We start from the raw sequence: 23,176 nt of genomic DNA on the forward strand, positions 1-23,176 counted from the left end.
TGCACCTTGCCTCCTGGAATAGCCCAAAGCACCAGCAGGTAGATGGCAGAGGCACAGCACATATCCTGTTTTATTGCCAGAAAAGAACAATTTGGCTTATATGCTAAATTTCACTAGACTGGTCACAGCAGATAAGTTAGGTGGAAGAAATACCCAGCTGCCTATCAGGAGAGCCACAGCTTCCTCCTCTAGCACAGACACCAGGTAGTCCCGCACTTATCTAGCTACCTTCTGAATGTTCATGCTTCAGCACTTACTTCCCTCCACTCTACCCACATGGTAAAGTAAGCCCCAGGAACTGACTCTAGACTAGGGAATAATTTAACAAAGTATAGTATCACGTAGGCTGGGCAAGATTTCCCCAGGCAACTGCAGCCCTGGTACGCTCGATGATCTTAAGGGTCTTTTCCAACCTTAATGATTCTATGATTCTGGGTGCATGTCACGGTGCCCAGAAGCTGGAATACTTCATGCCCCAATTCTGCTGACTGCAACCAGCTGAAGGGCAAGGGTATGTCTTGGGAAAGTGGCAGGTGAGGACAGAACAACGGGCAAGAGCTTCCCAATACCAGACCAGCAGTTCATGCTCCTTCATTTACAAATCCCAGATACTTCCCTATATAAAATACAGATCCTCTCTACTCTGCTTGTCTTCTGCTCCGGTGAAGCTGGTCTCCACATTTAAAAGCAAGCACTTTTCATACAACTTTCCATTCACTTAATAAGACTTGAATGTTAGGGGTTTGCATAATTACACCACTCAATGACCAACTGTACCCATTAAAAAAGGTGAAGTTAACGATGACACTGACAGTGAAGTTTCCCTTACCCTAAAAGCAAGTCCACATGACCTATCAAAGCTCTGTCTCCCTGCAGGCTCAGACACCCTCCCTGACAAATTCACCCACACTATTGTGTCTGAAGATTTTAAACTCATGTATCACTTAAGCTTCTTTTCATAAGAGGAAATACAAGGAAGGCTATGTCAGGCAAATCTCAGAGAAGCAAGGTAACCCTAGAGACATGTTAAAAATAGGCATTGGTTTCACTTACCAAAATAAATATCTGCCTGAATAATTAGCCAGAAGTGGTTGTTTGCGTTGATAGTCAATGCATAGCTGACTAGCTCTTTTACTGTAACAGCCACAGCTTCAAAGTCCACTGACTGAAGACTAAAGGAAAAAAGGAAGAAAAATAATTTCTAAATGATTGTTTTGTCTTTTTAAACAGTAGTCTGATTTCACATCTAGTTTAAGTCCAAAGCACCTTGCATTACATGTCACACAAAAATAACCCCAGGGAAGACTTAGTGTTAACTAAGACTTGCGTTGATTTGTTTCAATACAGTAAACCTGACAGAATAAACACACCCTTCACAGACTAGGACAAAAAGTCAGAACTTTATCTGTGGTTGACAGCATAAAAGGGTTCCGTGCAAGAATATATGCTCTTACTTTCAAGAATTTTGAAGACAATGCCCGACACCACTACAAATTTATCACAGAATCCGCATAAATGGCCACAGACAGCAATCTCTGGAAACTCGTGGAACTAGCTTGGAAAGGAAGGCTAGGAATTATTTGGCACATTGCATGGGCAGCTCTTCCCAAAGCTCACGTGGAATCTCCATTTTTGAGAACATGTTTTTTCTCACCCTACTGCTAAATTCTGGTAACCTTGAAAACAGCTTTCTTCTGCTTAACCTTACAATATACACTGAGGTCTATGTCAGTGGCAATGAGCCTATTCAATCAGACCAATTAACAGATTAATGACACTAAGCATTACACACTTGCTCTCTGTCTCACAAGAGTCAACTCTCTCGATGCATACATGGGATCTAAACTGGTGAGGTTCTAGCCCCAGAGAGCCTCTACGTTTTGTTGGAGAAATACAGTTCAAACCAGCCAGAATAAACCAATACATACCGTATGCCACTTAGCATTTTGGCAATTATTCAAACACACCTCAAAAAATATTATTTTGTATTAAAATATTATATAGTGCACAGTTACATATAGCTCACAGTCAAGCACACAGCTAACACACTGCTCCATTTCTTGTACCCGCGTCTCCATCAGGACCATCAAATTAGGAGCAAAAACCTCTGTGCAGTCAGACCAATCTGCCCGCAAACAGAACGGGGGCGGCGATGCCCTTACAAGGCAGAAATCACACAATAATGAATCCACAGTAGCAGGAATCAAACCGTCCACGTAAACGCCTATTTTGAAAATTGTATTTTTAATTATCATCTTACTTGGGGATGGATGAGGGCCAGATGGAAATGTGCTCTGCTGCAATATCATTCACAATATCTTCCTAAGAGAAGAAAGATGATGAGAGACATAATGAAGAGAAACATTTCAAGAAAACCAAGAAAGATGTTTATGACATGCACTAACCCGAACATTATGAAGCTTGACAAACAGGGACAATATCGTGGTTAAAACCAATGGTTCCTGTAAGGAGAAAAAAAATATTCCCATGAACTAACAAAACTCCACTTTCTTCCCTAAGCTTTAAAGCTATGTAAGAAGTTCTGACATCATCGTAATTTCCTATTGAAACAGGGCAATATTTTGTTAAGAATCCTGCAGCACATGAATGTTGAGAGAAAGTTTCTGTAGGAAGTCTTTAATTACTTCAGGTTTTCCTGAATAACTGCTTGGATATAAGCTTTACTTAGGTTTTACACATCTTTAAGTTGTTTCTGTGGCTACTGCCTAGCCTGAAACTTAAACTAAGTATACTACAACTTTCCAGGCATTTACGAACCCACAAGATATAAAACAATTTCCCATCCCCTTACTCCTGCTGCTTAGTTAGGATGCAAGTAGCAGCTTCCTTCTCCCTCCAAAAGGAATTATTTGCTTTGTGATAGCGGGAACAAAATATACTACTAATGTTAACAAATCTCCACTGTCAGAATTCAGGTGGGGTTTTTGGTTTTGTTTTGTTTTTACAAGCTATTCTGTGCTGCTGTATGGCAGGTATTGCAAATTCAGTTCTTCAGCTACATAAAACACCTGTATAGCTATCAGATTTTCTGAATTTAACAGGAAAGGTCCAGAAATATACCAAAAGAAAGTTATAGTAGTCTTGAGAATGTGTTTGCAACTAGAACTCACCCGAAGCTTTTTGATGAAGGACAGCAATTCACTCCTAAATTAGGGATAAAAATATCCATGTAATTAATCGTCCACAGCAAAGAACACATGCAAACAGTACACTGGAAACTGAAGTCAGTAAAGCAAATTCTTCACCCCCCACAATACTCTTTCACTTCTATGTTTACAGATGTAGGGTATATGAAAACACTCATGCAGGTCATTCACTTTTAATACAGTCACTGGCAAGTTTTTTTACATTTAAAACAGGTTAAATAAGAAGTATCTCTTATTCCATCAAGCTATAAAAGGCATGAAAATCACTTTGTAGTAAGTCAACCACTGACTTTAAAAGGGAAAGCAATTGAACTGTACCATAGTTCTCCAAGGTAGGACTGCAACAGTGACCTACAGGCTTACAGAAGAAGGTACACCATGATCATTTATAATGTACATTGATTTCCTTGTCATGCCACATCAGCAATTGTCACCGTAAGGCAATCCAGACAAGCAGAGCCTGGTTGAAAAAGGTTTCACAGGGCCACTGCCCTTTACTGTTTGAATCAGAGGGGTCAGAAAAGATTCAGTATCCTAGAACACACCTGTACTGCTTCCTTTTCCTTGCCGGAGTATACAACTGACACCTACATCAAGCACATACCCTCTTCCACCCACCCTGCAGCACTGTAAGCAAAAGCAGCTGGCCTTTAGGCACACATTAACCTGATTAGCTCAAGAAAGGCAAAGAAACCATCGGAAGTTTGCCATGGGCACCCTTTCCAAGTTCTTAACATGAAAAGCTTTTCAATATAATCGTACATTCCAGAATTTACCAGAATAGGCAACCTATAATCAGGCTTGGACTTAAGAGCAGGCTGAACACACTTACTGAGTGGACAAATCAGAGAGTCCTGAATCAATTAAATCAATTAACATGTAACTGACAGTGAAATTACTCCAGTAAACAATATTTTCTTCCTTTCCCCTCTCCCCAGGGGCTCAGCCGAACTAGAATTCAATTTCAAGATTGAGTAATGTCTAGCTTTAGATTCAGAAACCTAAGAAAGCTTTCTGAATCTAAGTTTCTGAAGCTAAGTGTAGACACCTAGGCTGTGAGCTAGGTGTTTAATACCGTTAGAGAAGCAGCTCACTGATTCAGTCAGTGGAGTCTGCAGAGCAATTCTATTTGATGTAAAACAGACACCTCCAGTTAGTTAGCTAAACTGCCCTCTAGATGCCACTGGCTTTACTGGAAGATCTACACCGATTATAATGGGATGCACAGGCATATATGCTTCGGTGTCTGCATGCTGGCCTGAATCCCACACACTCCTTCCTCTCCTCTCTCTGAAAAGGAAAGTCAACGAATCACCACTAATACCCAACACCACTGGTCAGCAGATTGTTCACTCAGTAAAGATCTTTGGCCGTTGCCACCACTGTGATAGCAGAATCCAGACAATTTTTGAAGGGAACACAGGGTCAAATATACAATTCAAACAATCTTTAAAAATAATTTAAAACACACCTGTACATAATGCCCAGTGTAGACTCCCTGTGTTTTATCAAACTCACTCTGCCATCATTGCCCCGTTTGTGCTGGTTGGATACACTGCAGATTTGCACAACGACTTCCCAAAGGTCTTTAGCTGTCCGTCTACTTTCTTTGGGACCTGGAAGTTCTTTGCATGTAGCAGCCAGCAACTGTCCCAGCTACACAATGCAAAAGAGAAAAATAGAGTAACTACAGCTGTTCTGAATATTGACTACAGCAGAGGAATTGTTGGCATTTAAAATGGCTAAGCAAGTGATTTTAAGTTATGAACTACAAAGCAATGTGTCTAAATTTTGCAGCAGAGGACACTGAGGAAGTAGAAGACAGGAATTAAACATCAGAGAATTTTCCCCTTTATTAGTTTCCTTAGGCTATATTTCATTACTACGGGATCCAGAAAACAAGCTCAACTTAAATATGTTGCATAAAACCTTAAAACCATAAGATACAGTTTTACAAAGACTGGCTCCCTAGAACTCCTTTAACTTTCATATAATAATTAATCTGAACTGAAACTGGCACCCTCTGATATACAGAAAAAGCTGAACCTTAAAATGGAAATTAGGAAATACCACAGGTAAGCAGAGCAGGCAAAAAACGAATGTCCTGTAGTATGATCTGTGTTCAACTTCACTCCCTGACTTTGAAGTAGAAACATTGTTATAAGACCACTTTGAAAGTAAAGTTTCAAATAAGGCAGTGCTTGAATGTCTCCAGAAATTCAACACTGGTGCTGGGTTCAAATATGGAACCATTACAGTGCATTTGGAAAACAAGCGTCTTGGGAACAGAAAAACAACCAGACATGAAGCCCAAGATCTGTACACTTCTCAAACCTCCTACGTGAATCTAGGCCGAGTTACAGCTGCGAGAGGAGTCCTTTATGGAAGTGCTACAGGGTTTCAGTCAACTCATGGACCACAAGCACACATGCATGATGCTTACAGAATCAACCTCAGCTGGCAGCCAACAAAGGCAAAGAAGCAGTTTGTTTCATCTGTTCTTGCAGCACGGCCTTCAAGCCTTCTATCAACTGCCAAACTCACTTATTGCTTAGCCCTGTCTTCTATACCAGACTTAATTCATTATAGAAACCCAACACTCGAGACAGAAGGAAACATGCTTTTAAAAAAACAAAAGGAAAGTACAACAGGAAAGAGTCAGTTGCAGCTTGACAAGGCTTTGAGACTGAGCACTCATTACCTTCACATAAGGATTAGTTTGAACCAGAGGTAATGGAACTTGCATGGTCAAATACTCATTCTCACGCCAGTTTAACAGGAAGGCAACACATTCTTCAGCTATAACTTGTCGAAGAGGAATATCTGAAAGAAAAGGGATTCTCTGCATAACTTATGTTTTTAATTTGAGATAACACAGCATCATATGAAAACAAGCAAAACACATTCCCTCTAATCACCCATATCCATATCTATCACAGACAACCACGATCCTTAGCCCTGAAAATCAGGAGCAACACCACCTTCCTCCAACCACAACAGTACTACGTTACTCCCTCAGTGTGAAACCATGCAGACTGCTTTAACATCTAGCAAAACTTCTCAGGGAAAAATGCAGACACGTGTATGCTGTTCAAGTCCTTTAAATGGCACTGAGTAGAAGCTGTCAGTATTTAGCAATATGTAGGCATCAGGATGTTGCTGTTCTCATTTCCAGCTTCTGAAAACCAACCAAGCTTCTACAGACTCACTAAAACCAGTGTCAAAATTCACTTCTGTTTTTCTAATTATACACCGAAATGGTAGATCTACAATACACAGTTGCTGGGGTTCTTTCCCCCTTTCTCTCAGGCTTTGTGCTTTACTGAGTCCCAGGGAAGACAACAATGTACTTACCAGGTACTCTCATTTCCAAATATCCTCGGACTCTGCTTATAAGGTCAGAAGGAGGACGTTCTCCAGAAACACCAGCTCCAGCTTCGTGAGTGTAAATGTCCAAAAGTAACATTTCATTCAGCATGACTTGACGGAGTTTTGGAGAAAACTCTGTCACGAGCTCCAAACAAGCAGCAAAAAGCTGTTTTGCATGGACAAAATCCTGCAATAAAGAGGTTCCTGCGGTTTATGGTTCCTAATGGATTCATAAGGGAAAGGACTAAGAGTTAAAGTGCTGTTCAGCTCTACCCTGGCTGAACCAGCCTTGGCATCCGTTATCATTAGCATTGCTCAAGCATCTCACAGTTACTATTTACATTTTTGAGTCCCTTGGACTTGCTATTAAGCTTAACAGTTCCAACAGCTCCAGATTTTTCAAACAAAACAAGAAGTTTAAGCAAAAGCGTACCAGAAGTAACTACTTGCATACTAGGTACCGTTCAGTTTCACCTTGTAGTTTTAGCAAACCACAGTATTTGTAGGGGGTTTTTTAATAGTTTTATTATAGTTTATAGTCTTTTTATTTTATAGTAGTTTTTATTATTTGTCAATTACAAGGCAAATCAAACAGCATTCCAATAAACTCCTTATGTAAAAGTTCACCAGAGGAACAGCACTTCAGATCAGTAAGTCAAATCACTGCTGGCTTTAAATGCAACATGATTTAGTACATCATAATCAAAACTTTGTTTGAATGAAATTATCTCCAGGCCCAACTCACTGGGAAGCCACTATCCTTGCTCTACTGGCAGAACTTTGTGAGGCAGAAATATTGAACTGTTGTATGACACACAGAGATTGTTACTACATCTCCCTCACCTAATTTTTCAATTATTTTTCTCAAAAAGTGCTTTCCATATTTTCAGTGTTGCTAAAATTCAGTTGTCCAAACTAACTCACGAGTAACTTCAGATGGCTTGCTCACCTTAATTGCACAGCAGTGTAATCCCTTCGCCATAAGGATGTAGACCAAATCCCTAGTCAGATTGTCTTTGATTCCTAAAATAACATTGCCGTAAACATTTGGTACTTCCCACTGGGAGAGAAATACATAGGACATTTGCACAGAAACAGATTTTAGAATTCACATCACTGCTTAAAACATTAAAAACAAGACTCAAACACTGAAAGTAATTGACATCTAATTACCAACTCTTAATTTTTTACATCTAATCAGAAGTAATGTATTGCTTGTATAGAAGTACAATAAAAACTGCTATCTACCCTACTGTGTTGTTACTCTGAATACAGAATAATTGGTAGGGGGGAAACACCAAACAAAATAAAATAAATCCTTACTTAGTGGAAAAAAAACCCATCTCTTCTCTCCTGCTCCCAGCTTTTAGTGGTAAGAATTTAAAATAACATTGCTAACTAGTCAGAGCACTGAAGGCAAAAGCTACAGAAATTTGTTTTCTCACAAGGAAAGCTTGTGATACAGCCAGCAATTCCCTAAAACAAAGGTTATACATTTTGTTGTAATACTTTTCATAGAGAATGTGACTTTAGATACGTATCATCATTCTTTTTAAACCACCGCTATGCGGGGGGGGCAAGTGCCAGAATCTATGGAGGATCTATGACAGAGTATTTACTGTTAATCGCAGCATGATACCTAACCAGTCCTTGAATTACACTCTCATGATCACATGGAAATAAATTACCTTATTTGAAACTGTCCAGAATTGTCGTTCTGAAGTCATACCATGCAATTCAATTAAGATCTGGCGAATCCTCCAAGGATCTACTGACAATATGAGCTGATGTTCAAGCTGGCCAATATTGACACTTGCTGAAGCTAGAAGAAAAGCAATCAGGTCTCCAGCACATTTCTTGCTAATGTAGATGCTTACATTTCTTTAGTGTGTAACATCTTAAACATAACGCAGTAAGAACAGTGGAATCCCACTGATTTTGTAGGCCCTGTACATCCTTTCGTGCCCTTCCACAACACTGTGTGCTAGCTTCCCTGCTCCCCTTGCCTAATAGGCTGCTTGCAGTGCCCCCTTTTCTCATACTAGCAGCTTTGAGTATTCCCTTACCTTTGCACCTATTGCTTCACTGTAGCAAAGATCTGCACAAAAAACCACAAACCACAAAAGTGTTTCTATACTGCCTGAGTGAAAAAATGCATTTTCACGACTGGCTTAAGTCAATGCAAGGCTGTCTTAGAGCTGGAAAGGCAAGTTCTTTCCAGCTCCAGTCACCATGTGGCACCTCTTATATTAGCTTTGACCTGTGCAGCTGCACAGTCAGCCAGCTATATCTAGGAAATGAACTGGCCAAACAGATCTGGGTTCCACTTTGGTAGGTTTAAAACCTCAGCCAGGTGGTAGTGCTGGTCTAGCTCACCACACAGTCACACAAGCATTAGTGATGGTCTAAGTCCAGAGGCAGGGTATGCTTTCTGGGAACAGCTGCCACAGCCAGATTTGGTTCAAACTGCCACACACCTCTTCCGCTTGGTCAGCTAGGACACATTCATTGGAGCATATCTATTATACTCAGCTGAAATACAAGCAAAATACAAGCAAATAACAGCCACCTTCAAACAAGTAGGATGTTCACCAACTAAAAATGGGAAGTATTCTCTCCAAAAACATTCTCTCTGAACTTCTGAGAACAGACCTGCACATAGTAACCTCAAGCATGGAAACAGATAACTGCCTGCATATAAGTTAATGGAAGTACTGTGAAAATTACCTGGGATATCATAAAAAGAAGTCACAGGTTTCGTGCACAGGTTGATTCGAGGAGATCTCTTCCGCATTTGATCAACAAGCAGCTTCCGTTCATCATCTTTCAGCAGTTTTATGAAGAGGTCATGAGATGAAATCATGAAGACAAGCTGAAGATCTTCCAAACCCAAACACAAGTTTCTAAACAAATAAAAAAGTTAATACATGAGCAGGGAGAAGCTGCTCAGTTTTGCAGTTATAAGTTCTCAAAAGGTCTATTGTGCTGTATTACATGGCTTACAAAGCATAAATTCATGTTATCTTAATGCGGGTACATACTTGAGAAATGCTGCCATTTTTCTCTTCAATACTTCGGAAGCATTTTCCAAGTCTATTGATCTTGAACAAACCTGGGAAAGAAAGCACTAAATAATTAAGTGGCCCCTTAGAACTCTCAAAATATTTAGTTACAGACAGTGTTACTGCCCAGTTTTCTGACTTACAATTAGCATCAGGCAGCAACCCTCTCTCAAGGGAAGCAACAAAGTTATCTGACAACACTGTAGCCATCACAGATGGATCAGAATTTCTTTCAACCTGTACACAAAACAAGCTGTTTCAGACAACTTATCTTCCCTCAGACACAATTTACATTCCTTTTTCCTATTCCTCTGATATTTAGGTATGCTGATGCTGAGTTCCAGAGTATCAGTCAGCCTCACAAGATCATTAAGTACATAACAAAGCCCTTTTTTATATGAGTTTAAAAATGAACCAATGTTTCTAAGTGCAAAAACATAATAATCACTAGGACTAACAGTTTAAAAAAAAAACCAACACCAAAAAACATAGTTGAAAGATAACTAGATGGTTGAATTTTTTTAATTATTATTTTTTAGAAATATGCTTAAGACCTAATATAAGCAGTTGATGGAACTTTTACTTGCACTGAAGTACAGAGTACTGGCAGTCAATTTTTGCCACATGCTTGAAGAGACAAGCAAAAGACAAGGCTCAAATTAAGCAAAGAAGGTATGAAAATAACAGCAAAGCAACAAAAGGAGTAAGTTTACTTTCAGCAGTAATAGTTTGCTAAAAAGCTTCTCTGAGGGGACCAGCTTAAGTCTCTCACATGTGGTAACACAGGATCATTTCATGACATGCTAACTTTTACAACAAAGCTGGTAAGGGTAAGTGGTCCTGTTCAGCATATACTTTTTTCTAGTATCTCTCTCTGTCTTGGAGAATTTGTTTCTTTGTTCCTTGAAAACAAACATTCAACAATATCTCTACACAATTTAATGATGTCAGGAATCGCAGCAATTTCAAATCCAAGCTGAATCACTTGGTTAACATTGGCTCCTCCCCAACAGGTGGAAACAGAGCTATAAACACAGATGCAAGACTTATCACATACAGTATAATTGTACTAAATGCAAAGAAGTTGAATAAAGTTTGAGAAGTTACCTTACAAAGTACTTTCTCTGCTTCAGAAATTTGAGCATTACTTGCAACAATAATACAGTTATATGCAGAAAGAGATATCTCACTAAATACCGTTTCCCCCTCTAATTTCAGGTAACTTCTCACCTCAAGGAGAAAGTCTATTTTCTCTTTGCTGGGTTTCAGGAACAGTTGACAAAACTGAATATCAATTGTTCGACCCTGCAATACATCGCAGACTGTGTTGCACACGCAGACTTTGAAACAAACTTCATCTAGAGCATCATTCCTGCATGAACACAAAACCAAAGGTCACAGAACCTCTCTGACAAACACAGAGTAGGTATCAAAGCAAAGCTCCAGGTGCCAGATCCCAAGACAAGTTTGGAGCACATGCCTCTGTCCAAGACTGCACTCTGAAAAACTTTACTCAGTATCTACTTAAGTTTACCCACAACCTCACCTTTTTTTTTTTTTTTTTTTTAAAAACAGAGCCCAGACCTCTGTTTCACATGCAGACTTCATTACTGCTTCAGCCTGAGCACCACTGGAACTCCAATTAGAGTTATGTCAGCATGACCAACATGAAGGTGCATTGCTTCTTGGCAAGCATGCCCTGAGCCTGGCTGACATCCCAAAAGACTTCAGGAATGCCTCTCAGAATACACAATCATTGGACAAAAATCATAACAAACATCCAGAACCTATGGCCACCTTCTCTTAATCCTTCCCTGTGTGCCTCAATAGATTGCAAAGTCATATTCCTCCATCCTTCTCTGGCTAGTGCTCATCACTGAAGGCACTCTTTATCAGTTATATGTGAGATGAAAACACCCCTAACACAGTGTTAAGGTACAGCCTCTTAAGATCGTCTTAGAAGAGACTATTTAACTCCTCTCTGGCTGAAGTGAAAGCTGAATTCAGTAACAACTAAGCTCTTACACAAGAGACTGTCACCATCCATACTTTTTCTTCACACGTGTTTGTGAAACTGAGCCTCTCTCACTTCAACTGAAATACTTGCAGGCACCTTCCCTTCAGAGAAGGATTATCATCATGATTGTATGGAGACACTTTCCATATAGCCCTGATTCAAGTGCCTAAGCCCCACAGAAGGTTGAATTTTGGATGTGGCCATGTGCTCAGCATTTCTCACAGTTGGAAGCCATCCACAAGCTGCCCTTGTAATGTGCCTAATTCTCTCTGCTTATTATAAAAAAAAAATTTGTAAATGTACCATACTAAACCTTCAGCCCTGGGCTAGTTCAGCAGTGCACATGGCTCCTAATCACAGATCACTACACTGCTAATGTTCCCAACGAAGTATACATCTCCTACAATATTACTGCTTAGTATCGTTAGCCTGACCAGATTTGACTTCAAGTTTTGGAAGACCTCTAAAGAGGAATTAACTTAGTTATAGATTTTAATATATAGATAAATAGATATGACACACATATACACTCAATTAGACTTTTACTACTTTACTGATTTTTTTATTTACGCGTTAGTACTCAAAATTTTTCCCACATATGGCCACAGTGAGATAGATTGCAACATAGCTCCTTAGTTGGAGGATGTAGTTTATACTATTGCTAACAGCAATGAAGGCTGAAGTTTCCTGTTGTTAGAAGATTTTGTTTGCTTTCCATGAAAAACATAACACTCACGAAAGTTGCTTTCCATCATCACCAAAGAGATCATTATTTAACATCTCACCCTTGTTGAGCTTTTTGGAAGAGTTCTCTCAGCACTGATTGCCTGAACTGAACAGGTAAACTGAGGGTTACATTATCTTCAAGGAATATCTTCACCAAGTCCTATAACACACATACAGTTGGAATAGTCAATAGATAATGCAAAAGATACACATAAAGTAGTTTTTTATCTGGTAAAAATTATCAAACTAACAGAAGGAGCTTGCACCCATATGTAATAATAAAATTCATTAAACAACCAGAAAAGGTCCAAACAACAAAGTTCTCTAGCATCTAGCATCAGAGAGTCAAAGAAAAAAAAAACCCAAACCACCAAAAAACAAAACTTGCACATCTCAGTAGCAACACTCTGAAACCCAAAGAATTAGATCCTACCTGAAAATCCCATATATCAGCTAGTAGAAGTTATTTACAATGTATGGAATCCAAGATATTTTAATCTAATATGTATCTGATTATGTTATATTCCTATACATGTGTTCTAAAACAGTATGTTAATGGTTAACTGGAGCACTTAGATTTATTAAAATCTCTATCAGTTCAGGTGGAGTCATCCACATAGAATGATTAAAAAAACCTCAAATATATGTGGGTTTATTTAATCACCCTACCTGATAGTTGCCAGATTTCATGCAGCTATGGATTTGACTATAAGGAGTTGCCTGTTGAGATGCATCATCAGAAGATGAGGTAAGAACTCCACAAGCTTGACAGTACCCAGCTAACCGTTCTTCATCAATGGTAAAATGAAGTGATGATGAACCATTCTGAAAAGAAAGAGTTAATCAAATCTTAGTTGCCAAAATATTATGAAACATAAGCTTAATTCAGAATCACAAAGAGACTCACAATTTCCCCAAGTAACAGCAAAGCAAAGGGATGTGCATGTACACTTTTTTTTAACAGCATACCTTTATATGCGCTTTTTATACCTTAGACCATGTTTTGTCTATTTAAATAAAATAAAGCTTTGCAGGTTTGGGAATATAAATACGAAGCAAAATAAAAAGGGAAGCATGCCTTAGCTGTAAATTAAAATGTATTTTTTTAAAAGGTCAGAACATAAGACAACCTCATTTCCAAGGGAAAGAGAGATTAAAAAACCCAAAGAATAGGAAATGCTGTATCTCTACCTTCCTCAAAAACACATCGCCACAATCAAAATACCACAATGGACACAGAATGTACTGTTCAGTTGAGTTATATTAGCACTAGAGATGTTATTTTTGCATTTCTTGCAATTTGTGTAAGAGAATGTAGAACAAAGCAGCAATATACTGCAGCCAATTAATATAAATTTGAACAAGGCACAATGTGAAAAAAACAAAAATTGCTGTCAAAATCCCATGAAATGTAATGGTATGCATGGTTTTTAAAGAGCACTTATTAAATTGCTAAAGAAGGAAGCAGTAATTTAGACAAATTTTTCTAGAAGAGTTGAACATACATGCTAATAAAACATTACCTTTGCAATCAACTCCTTTGTTTTGAAAAACTTCTCTTTAGCATTTTCATGAACAGCTGCATTTGTAGATCCTTGTTGAAAATATATTGCACCCAAATCATAGCAAACCTGCAAAGAGCATTGATATAAAATACATTATCTTGGAAATTTATATAACATTTTAAGTCACAGAATCACAGAATAGCGGGGGCTGGAATGGACCTCTGGAGATCATCTTGCCCAACCCCCCTGCTTGAGCAGGCACACCCAGAGCAGGGAGCACAGGAACGCCTCCAGGCGGGTTTTGAATGTCTCCAGGGAAGGAGACTCCACAGCCTCTCTGGGCAGCCTGTGCCACTGCTCTGTCACCCTCAAGTCAAGATTAAGTATTTCAGCCTAAACCTCACATGTACTTTAAACTATTCCTACTTTTATCTAACATACCAACATACACTGCATACCTTTCCCAGATACTTCAATTGTTTCCTCTTTAACTGCGACCTCTGTATGAGAAATTCTGCACAAGCATTACAAAACTACAGAATGATTTCCACATAATTGTTAAGAACAATGCAATAAGCTGTCCTTGCCATATAATTGTTTACTCCATTATAAGGGGAGGGAGAGGAGAGTGAGGGTTTGGGGGGAAGCAACAATATTTACAGTGTTGAAAAAAGTTTTAATTATGTAAACACTAAGTCAATATTATCTCATTGCACTAAAAAAGAACACAGGAAATACTAATAGAAAAACACTGCAATTAATCTCAAAAGATATTACTTAACACTTTGTCTAAAGAAACAGCTATAAATGGAAAGCTTTAGTATCTAACATAAGGTACCTGGCACTGTATCTCCTCTGCACTGATTTTCAGTCCAGCTGTGGAACTCTCTGTTTCTCCATTCACCATACCAGGCTCCATGGCTAATAAATCCAGAGTTCTTATAGTGTGGACATAAAGATCTTTGTTTAATTTAAGTGCTCCTTCTAGGACCAGGATGGAATCAGCAGCCTGCTCCTTCAACTGCAATAGTTCAAATGCATTGACAAAATTAACCTCTTGGTTTTGAGTTTAGCTCCGGATTTAAATTAACACTAGAAATGTAACAGTACAGCAAAAGGACAGTAAAAACATCCCTGTTCTTACATCTGTCGTATTGATATGTAGGATCTGCTCCTGTATTTCTTGTACAATAAAAATTTGTGACTTCTACTTCAGTTTCAGGTACTCTGAGAAACAAGATCAAACCCTTACTTCCACTTGAAACAAAACATTTTCCTCTGTTACACCTACATCTTTTTGCCAATTTTCAGAGCTTTAAGTTATGCAATGGTCAGACAGTAAAATCTAAGTTATTTCACAGCTGAAACAAAACCAGCTTCTCTGTGAACAGCAAGATTTTTTCAAAAATCTTGATGAATTGGTAAAACAGTTAAACATCCTTCATGCTCACCTATTTGAAAAAATATGAAAAGTAAAAACCTGTAGAAATTGTATAACACAAATTCTTTCACTGATTGCAAGTAGTACTACAGTAGGAAAATGAGACAGGCTACTTAGGGAAGTAGAGGGCTTGCTCTTTCTTGTCTCTCAAAGGGAAACACATCAGGCACAATTAGCATTCTGCTGAAAGCTACATACAGAAAACACTCAGCTACTAAAATGCTGGAGTTCTTGTTTGTTTGTTTAAAGGATTTAAGCATAGAATTTTGCTGCCATACGATTTTGCAGCTCAAGCACAGTATTGTCTTAATTACTAATCACACACTGATTTTGTAAAGGCTTGCTCAATTCATATGGCTCCAAGGATGGGCTGATGAAAGAATACTTCAATCACACAGAACAAAGTCCATACTACATGCCGTGCAGAAACAACACTGTTTCAAACATGCACAGTGGAACTGTAGCCAATACTAAAAGTGGCAAATGCAATATAAATGTACTGAATCAAACAAAACTGTGATGCAATTGTTTATTTCTTGTCCATTCATATTTACATGTAAATTCAAGCAAAAATAAGACGGGAAAAATTCTCACCACTTTCAAAATATTGTCAGTTAGTTCCTTTTCTTGCTGCATCTGGTTCATCCTGGAAAATATACAGAAGAGGTAAAGATCTCAATCATAAAGGAAACCTGCATGTTGTTTTACTTCATGTTCTAGACTGCTACAATGAAGTCATAGTAAGTTTTGCTTAACTACATTTTAAACATCATCATGCAGGACCACTGACTGTCCTTAGCCATTTATATCTGAAATACAGAATTATATCATGAAAAGATAGTTTTGAATGAGAACATGGTTCAATAGAATGGAAGTTAAAGTTTCCATTGCTTTTTTCTTTAAAAATCGGATTGTTAATATTAGCAAAACTATCATGAAGAAATTGGCTTCCACAGCCTCAAGACTCTTGAAGTTTCACTATTTAATTCTTCTCAAGCATGTCTCAGGGTCAGAAGTTCACGTGTTTATGTAAAAGTTACAAGTATTTTTAAATTATTTCCCCATACAGAACTTTTTGATTCAGGATCAGACTCTGATATTTAAGACAATATACGATTTGCAGTAAAATTAGTAGTAGTAGTGGTATTTTTTAATCAACATACTTAACAGACTCTCTCAAACAAGTATGGCCTAATGTTGGAGTGTAAAATTCACACAAAACACATGAAAAGTACCACTGAGATACTCCCAACTTTATCGGAGAAATTTATAACATGGAGGTCAATTCCAATGACAGGTTGTAACCAAAGCCACACAACTTCAAGACTGCAAAATGAATAGTGAATTTAAATTACAATTTATTGCCTAATGAAGCAAATGAAAATACTTCATTATTTCGCAGTTTACCATACATAATGTGGCAAATTGCTATAATAAACCAAGTGTACTAAGCAAGATGCTGTAAGTTAAAACAGGATGCAAGAGATGTACTGTGTTTAAACGAGGGAATAAACATTCTGCCTAGGCAAATTGCCATCTCCCTTTCTCCCATGATTTTTCATGCCTCTACAAAGTCACAGAGATTATAGCATATTAAAAGTGGAACAACAGACAAGAACATATATGCATCAAGTATGTCTGACAGGCAAATAAGAATATACTTGAAATAAATGCAAGTTTTCTATGCTACAACTAGCCATTTTAAGGTGCTATGTTATTAACATTATTTAATCCAATTAGAAATGAAATTTCTGATTACAAAATACACACAAAGTCCAAATGAATTATACCTGTAACTTACACATTTAACTGAGGTGGACCAGGTTTCACTTGCTTTACAGGAAAACTACTTTGAACGATGGTCCTTATGGCCCTACATACGGGAGAAAATTAAGCAAAGAATAGTATTAGCCTCAGAAGTGTAATAAGCAAATGACACGTCTCTTGAAAATATCAGTTTATCATTTCAGATACATTAAACCATTAGAATACATCCTCTACTCAAGCACACATCTAAGAAATGCTCTTATGTCCACAAAAACCTAAAAGACGGCAAGATTTTTATCTTTATAAGGTAACAATTCAAATCACTACCTTGGTTACTTTATTAGGAAACAAAACCAGGTGTAGAATAGCTTTTCAGCTCCTCACTGTAACCTACCTACAGATCACAAAGTTGTTATTACTTTGAGATTCTTTCTCCTTCTACGTAAGAGTATATAGATAGAAGAAAACAATGTTTTGTTCTATCATGGTTTTAAGACTACTGCCTTAAAGTAGTTTACCATCTGTTGTAGAGTAGTATTGCCATTGCGGTGGTTGGGGGTAAGCTGGACAGGTCTACATCTACATGTTTAGTTCCTGGGGGAACTTTGCTGATACATAGAAGTTCATTCAGTAGCATGTTCAATACAGGAACAGATAAGCTATTGAAAAAAAAAAAAAGAATCAGACACTTCATACAGTAATACTACTCCTGTAATTTTTAAGTAATATACACTACTAGTCAGTACTATATTATCACTTAGCAGCCCATGGAAGTAAGGGTAGTATTTTATTTAGCATAATGAAATGCTCTGTATCAGATGCCATTCCAGATCAGGTATGTAGAGCAGTGACTAGTATTAGCAGTTTAAGTTAAGCCAAAGTGAAAGTTGCCCTGACAGCTGAACTACTGCTGTGCACCACTGCATTACTCTGCACAGACACATCCCCAGAATAATCCAGTCACTTATAACAGCAGGTTCCAACTAACACAAAATTGTTTTCAAAGTATTCCCAGATCATACTTCCAGAAGGTAAACAACCACATTTCCATTGCAAATGAAATTTCAAAGGGAACATTTCTTTGTGCTATTATGGCTTATACCCTTTTCTGCAGCATCCACTAGCAAACAGTGAAGTTAAGACTAGGAACTGGAATAGAACACTGTGGAGCATTGTAAGCTGTATTATGTAAAATATACATTAGCTGGGACAGAACCTTCCTTGATAAAGTGAGAAGGCACGCAGTCTGAACTGCTTCACTCCAAGCTTTTGAGGTATAATTTAACACAACTCAAACTCTATTACTAATTTAGACATTATTTGAAATTAGAAGTGATCAGCTACCGCCAAAGTGCCTTTAATCTTGTGAAAAATTCGCATTCTTTGCAACCAGCATTTAAAACAACCAGCGAAACTACACTTTTAGCAACTAAAGCCAGAATTCCTGTTTAACAAATTTTAGGTCTTGTGTAGTATCGGACTCCAGGTCCAGCTATCATTTTAAACTAACAAACACTTGGTTTACTATGTGACATCCAGGAATCTTGTTTTCATTGGCAAGAGTAGAACATCATTCAACTGTTCATAACAGCAGAAGTTTTAGAGCAAAGCTGGGCTCAAGCTGTTATTTTATTCCTTTTTAACTACCATGACTGAATCTTTGGGTATAATAACTTAAAACACAAAAGCATGTTTCTTAAGAACAATCTTAGGCTTCACTAGCTAACAGAACAAGAACTCTAACTACTATATAGAAATGCTAAATTAGTGAAATTATTTCAGATTGGTTCTCAAAAAAACCACCACAGATGGACAAAATAATCCTATCAAAACCCAGAATCAGCCCAATATCATCATACAGTAGGGATGATTTTTAAATCAAGATTATACCTGAATTTTTAGAAGTAAATGTACTAATGACAGAAAATATTCCATGAATAAATGTCAGTATAAATTCCTCCTGCAAGAAGGGAAGCAGCCATTAAAAAAAAAAGAAAAAGCCCTCTTGCGCACATTCACATACATCTGGTTTCAAAGATGAAGTATATTTAAAAAACCCTGTTGCACACCAGATAGCTGTGAAAATACTGGATGGACAAAACTAACCACAATACAGGTTTCTATGCAGTTGTGCAGTATCTTGCAAAGGTACTTTGGCAAGTGGTAATCCTGCCTCACATCACTTCACTAAGGCAGATAACTATGACATAGCTTAACAGACGACAAAAATATTATTTGGGGAGGGAAAAAAAAGATCACTTCATAGGTACAAAAAAACATCCAAGAACATCTCATTCCAAGTGCTTTTACTGCTCATATAGCACATTATAAAAACAAACAAAACGCCAAAAATTTTATAATACAGATTAAAAATACAAGTAAAAGTATATAGGAAGAAACAAGTCCTACCAGTAATTTGAAGGAATGTTTTTTTCAAAATACTTCTGAAATTTAAAAAATTCTATATGACATTGTAAAGACCATATGACTTTCAGGTCAAATCAAGAGAAATAAGACAATGATTTTTTTTTTTTTAAAGAAACTTAAACACACTCAAAATCAATGTAGCTTTTACCTAATGAAGTTTTCAACTGTTCTGCCTCATCAGACATTCAGCAGCTGAAATTATTTGGATTAAAAAAATGTAAAAGAAAAATGCAAAGGTGGATTTTGTCTGTTTCAAGCGCAGTCAGTTCAGTGATCTAGTTTGCAGATAAACAGAGTGCTTTACAGTAACAAAACTAGAGCAAGACCTCCAACTTCAAGTATGTCAGAATGGGGAAACTTAAGCTAGTAATCTAAAATTAATCTTTATGCAGTTTAAATGTGCACATCTTAATGCCTTAGACCCACTATTCTTCCTCTCTAAATTATAAACAGTATTGATTTGCTGACAGACATTGCCTTCATCAAAACCCTTTTCTAACTCACAAATGAAATCAAACTTGATTTCAGTTGTCACACCCAAGACTCTTCTTAATGTAAGGAAGATACTGTCAGAAAAGGAAGCAAGACAGATTTCCATTTTTTTGGATTAAAGATATCAAGCCACTTCAGTTTAGTGATTTCAGCATGAAGATGTACAAACTATACCTTTTCTCTAGCACATCCAAATCCCACTTCAGGTGAGCAGCAACTTTAAGAGCAAGAAGCTTCAAAATGCGGTTTCTTTTGTTATCGGGTGGTGGCTGGACTTGGTTCTGTTCGTTCACAGATGGTTTCGAAGCTTGTTCCAAGAACTGGACAATCAGCTGTACAGGTGGTGGATCTGCAAAAAACATAGTCACTCTTCACATTTTTTGCAAGCCCAAAAATAAATTTCTTATTGCAGCTATGAATAGGGATCTTTCCTCCTCATTTATACAGCTGACACTGTCACCTGGCAGCTCCTAATCCCAAAGGATTATGCTTATGCTGACTCAAATCAGACTATTAACACATCTTTGTTTAACCTTCAAGCTTATTTGACCATGGTAACCACACTCTTACACTTTTATTTATTTTCACTATTTTGTATTAACTACTTTTGAGTACTTGCATCTATAGAAAATGAATGTTGTCTATTGAAATCACAAGTCAGCTGTTGCAAAAATATATACCTACTTGTAATTCTCCTCTGTATTCTAGAATATATCCTCAAGCAACTGCTGGTACTTCTGAATACATTTAGAAGATCCTTTCAGGTTGATTTTAAAAAAACAGACAAGAAACCCTCCAAATCTCTCCCTTACAATGAGATAGTCTCTCTGGTGCCGTTTAGCTGTTTTGAAAAACTGAAGCAAAATCATAACTATTACACTCTCACTGAACTTTGTGAAACATAAAACTAGTAATAATAATTATTTTTAGTTGTGAAATAGCAACGTAAGATCTAAGCATAAAGATATAGCCTGATTATGCTTAAATTTACTTTTTGTAGGGGCAATACTGTCTCAGGTTTTCCCATTTCATCCACCTGCTTGTAGAATTGAGGTACTGAAAAAGACGATTCCCACTTACGATGCTCAAAAGATCAGCTGCTTTTAAATATGGTCACTTTCTTATAATACATCAGACTAGGTTTCTGTTCATTCCAGGTCTAAGCAGGCAGAGCAGTTTCAGCACTGAACCTGTAGGAGGACTCTAGTTCCTGACGCTAGCGAGACTTAATGGGAGAAAACCAGCTGCAAATCATAATGATTTTTACAAACAGCACTTTACATTGTAAAAATTAACAACTTGTAACATTTCTACCAACAGAATTCACACATGCGAAAGGAAGAACGATCTACCACACAGGAAAGACGGAGAAAGGAAGTTATTAAATAGGAAAGTTAACGTAAAACGAGAAAAACACCTCCTTGCTTGCGCCAACTGCCGCCGCCCGGCCGCGGCCGTGCACCCCCGTGCCTGACCCCTCCCCGCCGGGGCCCACAGGGCCCAAGATCCCCTCCGCAGACCCCGCCGCCCCTCACGGCTCTGCCGGGCCGCGCCCACAGCCGAGGGGAGGCGGCCGCCAGCCGGGCCGCGCCACACGCACCGGGAGAGGGTTTCTGCAGGTGCTGCTCCAGCAGCGCCTCCTCCAGCAGGAACTCGAACCAGGAGGTCTGCGGCGGCGTGCAAGGCCGGCTAGAGGTGGCAGCTTCCCGGTCAGCCGCTTCGGCGCTCATCGCTCCTGCCCGCCCCGGCGGCGGCTCCACAAGCACCGGCAGCCGCCCGCGTCGCGCCCTCCCCAGGAGGAGGCGGCCGCTGCGGCGGCGACAAGATGGCCGCCGGCCACCGCCCCCTCCCGCAGCAGGAGGCGGGGTTACACACGGCTCCTCCCCTCGGCGCGGAGCCCCCAGTGGCTAGGGCGGTGCGGGGGCGGCCCAGTGGCTAGGGCCCCGCCCACCGCGGCGGGGAGGGAAGGTGGTAGCTGTGCGCTTCCCGCCTCCGCAACGCACAGGCGCCTGAGGCCTGCCTTCGCTCACCTCTTCCTTCCTTCCGCCGCTGCTACTTAATTAACTAACGGTAAATTTGTGGTGACTTGAAGTTAACTAGAGCAGGCTCCCGCAGCTCAGCCTAGGGGAAAATGGCTAATCCTCCATCCTCCCCCTGCCCGCGCCACCTTAATGCCTTATGAAAAGGCGAGGAAATTAAGATCCATGAACAAGGGCAAATTAGAGCCAAGTGGTGGAAGCAGCTGCTTTTCAACAGCAGCTTCCACCGTTATTAAGATGTCCATATTTACATAGCCCCTGTCCGTCTACGCCCGTCTCTAAGCTGCAACTAGCCAGGAGCTGGTTCCCAGGCGTTTTAGATATGCCTCTTTCTTGGATGTCAATGTTTGGGGGAGAAGCAGGATGACTAGCAGAAGCTTTTAACTATTTCAGTCATTCGGCTGAATTTCTCAAGTATTTTACCAAGTAAAGAGTTTGCTCGGGCTGTGCAGCAAGTTTTCGCTGTCAGTACACAATGCAAATCCCTTTTGCCCCAGCCATTGCCCTGAGTGACTGAGCTGTTTTTCCTTCCTGTGGGTCAACAGCCACAACATCTGCAGCAAGAGGAAGAGGGGACACTGCATCAAATGAGTGGCTGCAATGGCCCTTTCTCAGTCTCAGTCCATTTAACTATGTAGCTCAACAGTGACCTACCAGCCATAAACCTTCTGTATTTGGCTATAAGTGACCCAAAGAAACTTTCCTCCTTCTCGTCTTCCATGAGGACAGAAGTCCATTACCTATCCTGACGCAATTTGTTCTCTTCTGTCATGCGTGTTTTGAGTCTTTGAGTCTTCAGTTATATGCGGGGAAAAAAATAACTACTGCTTCAACTTTCCTGAGTTATTGTTTAATGCATCCACCCGTAAAATGTTCAGTTTCAGAATATGAATTACAAAATAATCCTCTGGGGGATGATCACAGTTAGCCTGTCAGCATTATTTGTAGCGCATTTTTCAAATTAGTCTCTTTTGGAAGATGCATTTTACCATTAATTATGCTAAGCTTTACTTGATGCTGAGTTCAGAAGAGGCAACTTAATGAAGAGCAATAAAAATGCTTATGCACTTCATAAAATGTTTTAAAAGTTCAAGACTCAGGAACAGTTGCTACACTGAAGTTCTGGGGCTCAGCAGTTTTCATTTGCAGCAACAACATGCGTAA

The 23,176-nt window shown here is 38.9% G+C and overlaps 1 protein-coding gene across 1 annotated transcript in view; it reads right to left on the reverse strand.

The window, feature by feature from the left end:
• Window positions 1-21,825, reverse strand: part of INTS8 (integrator complex subunit 8) — a 25,915-nt gene extending 4,090 nt beyond the window's left edge. Inside the window, exons 1-21 of the mRNA XM_064442377.1 lie at window positions 21,574-21,825; window positions 20,148-20,322; window positions 17,573-17,713; window positions 17,089-17,160; window positions 15,882-15,933; window positions 14,685-14,867; window positions 13,865-13,972; window positions 13,011-13,166; window positions 12,401-12,501; window positions 10,829-10,970; window positions 9,578-9,648; window positions 9,264-9,439; window positions 8,225-8,358; window positions 7,486-7,596; window positions 6,522-6,723; window positions 5,869-5,990; window positions 4,639-4,823; window positions 3,132-3,165; window positions 2,406-2,462; window positions 2,261-2,322; window positions 1,054-1,172 (exon numbers count right to left, since the gene is read on the reverse strand). Of these exons, the coding sequence (XP_064298447.1) occupies window positions 1,054-1,172; window positions 2,261-2,322; window positions 2,406-2,462; window positions 3,132-3,165; window positions 4,639-4,823; window positions 5,869-5,990; window positions 6,522-6,723; window positions 7,486-7,596; window positions 8,225-8,358; window positions 9,264-9,439; window positions 9,578-9,648; window positions 10,829-10,970; window positions 12,401-12,501; window positions 13,011-13,166; window positions 13,865-13,972; window positions 14,685-14,867; window positions 15,882-15,933; window positions 17,089-17,160; window positions 17,573-17,713; window positions 20,148-20,322; window positions 21,574-21,703 (2,533 nt within the window). The 5' untranslated portion in view covers window positions 21,704-21,825. The remainder of the gene's footprint in view (window positions 1-1,053; window positions 1,173-2,260; window positions 2,323-2,405; window positions 2,463-3,131; window positions 3,166-4,638; window positions 4,824-5,868; window positions 5,991-6,521; window positions 6,724-7,485; window positions 7,597-8,224; window positions 8,359-9,263; window positions 9,440-9,577; window positions 9,649-10,828; window positions 10,971-12,400; window positions 12,502-13,010; window positions 13,167-13,864; window positions 13,973-14,684; window positions 14,868-15,881; window positions 15,934-17,088; window positions 17,161-17,572; window positions 17,714-20,147; window positions 20,323-21,573) is intronic.
• Between the last annotated feature and the right edge of the window lie 1,351 nt (window positions 21,826-23,176).

The sequence above is a fragment of the Phalacrocorax carbo genome, chromosome 2, assembly GCF_963921805.1.
Source record: "Phalacrocorax carbo chromosome 2, bPhaCar2.1, whole genome shotgun sequence".
In the NCBI taxonomy this organism is placed as follows: Eukaryota; Metazoa; Chordata; class Aves; order Suliformes; family Phalacrocoracidae; genus Phalacrocorax; species Phalacrocorax carbo.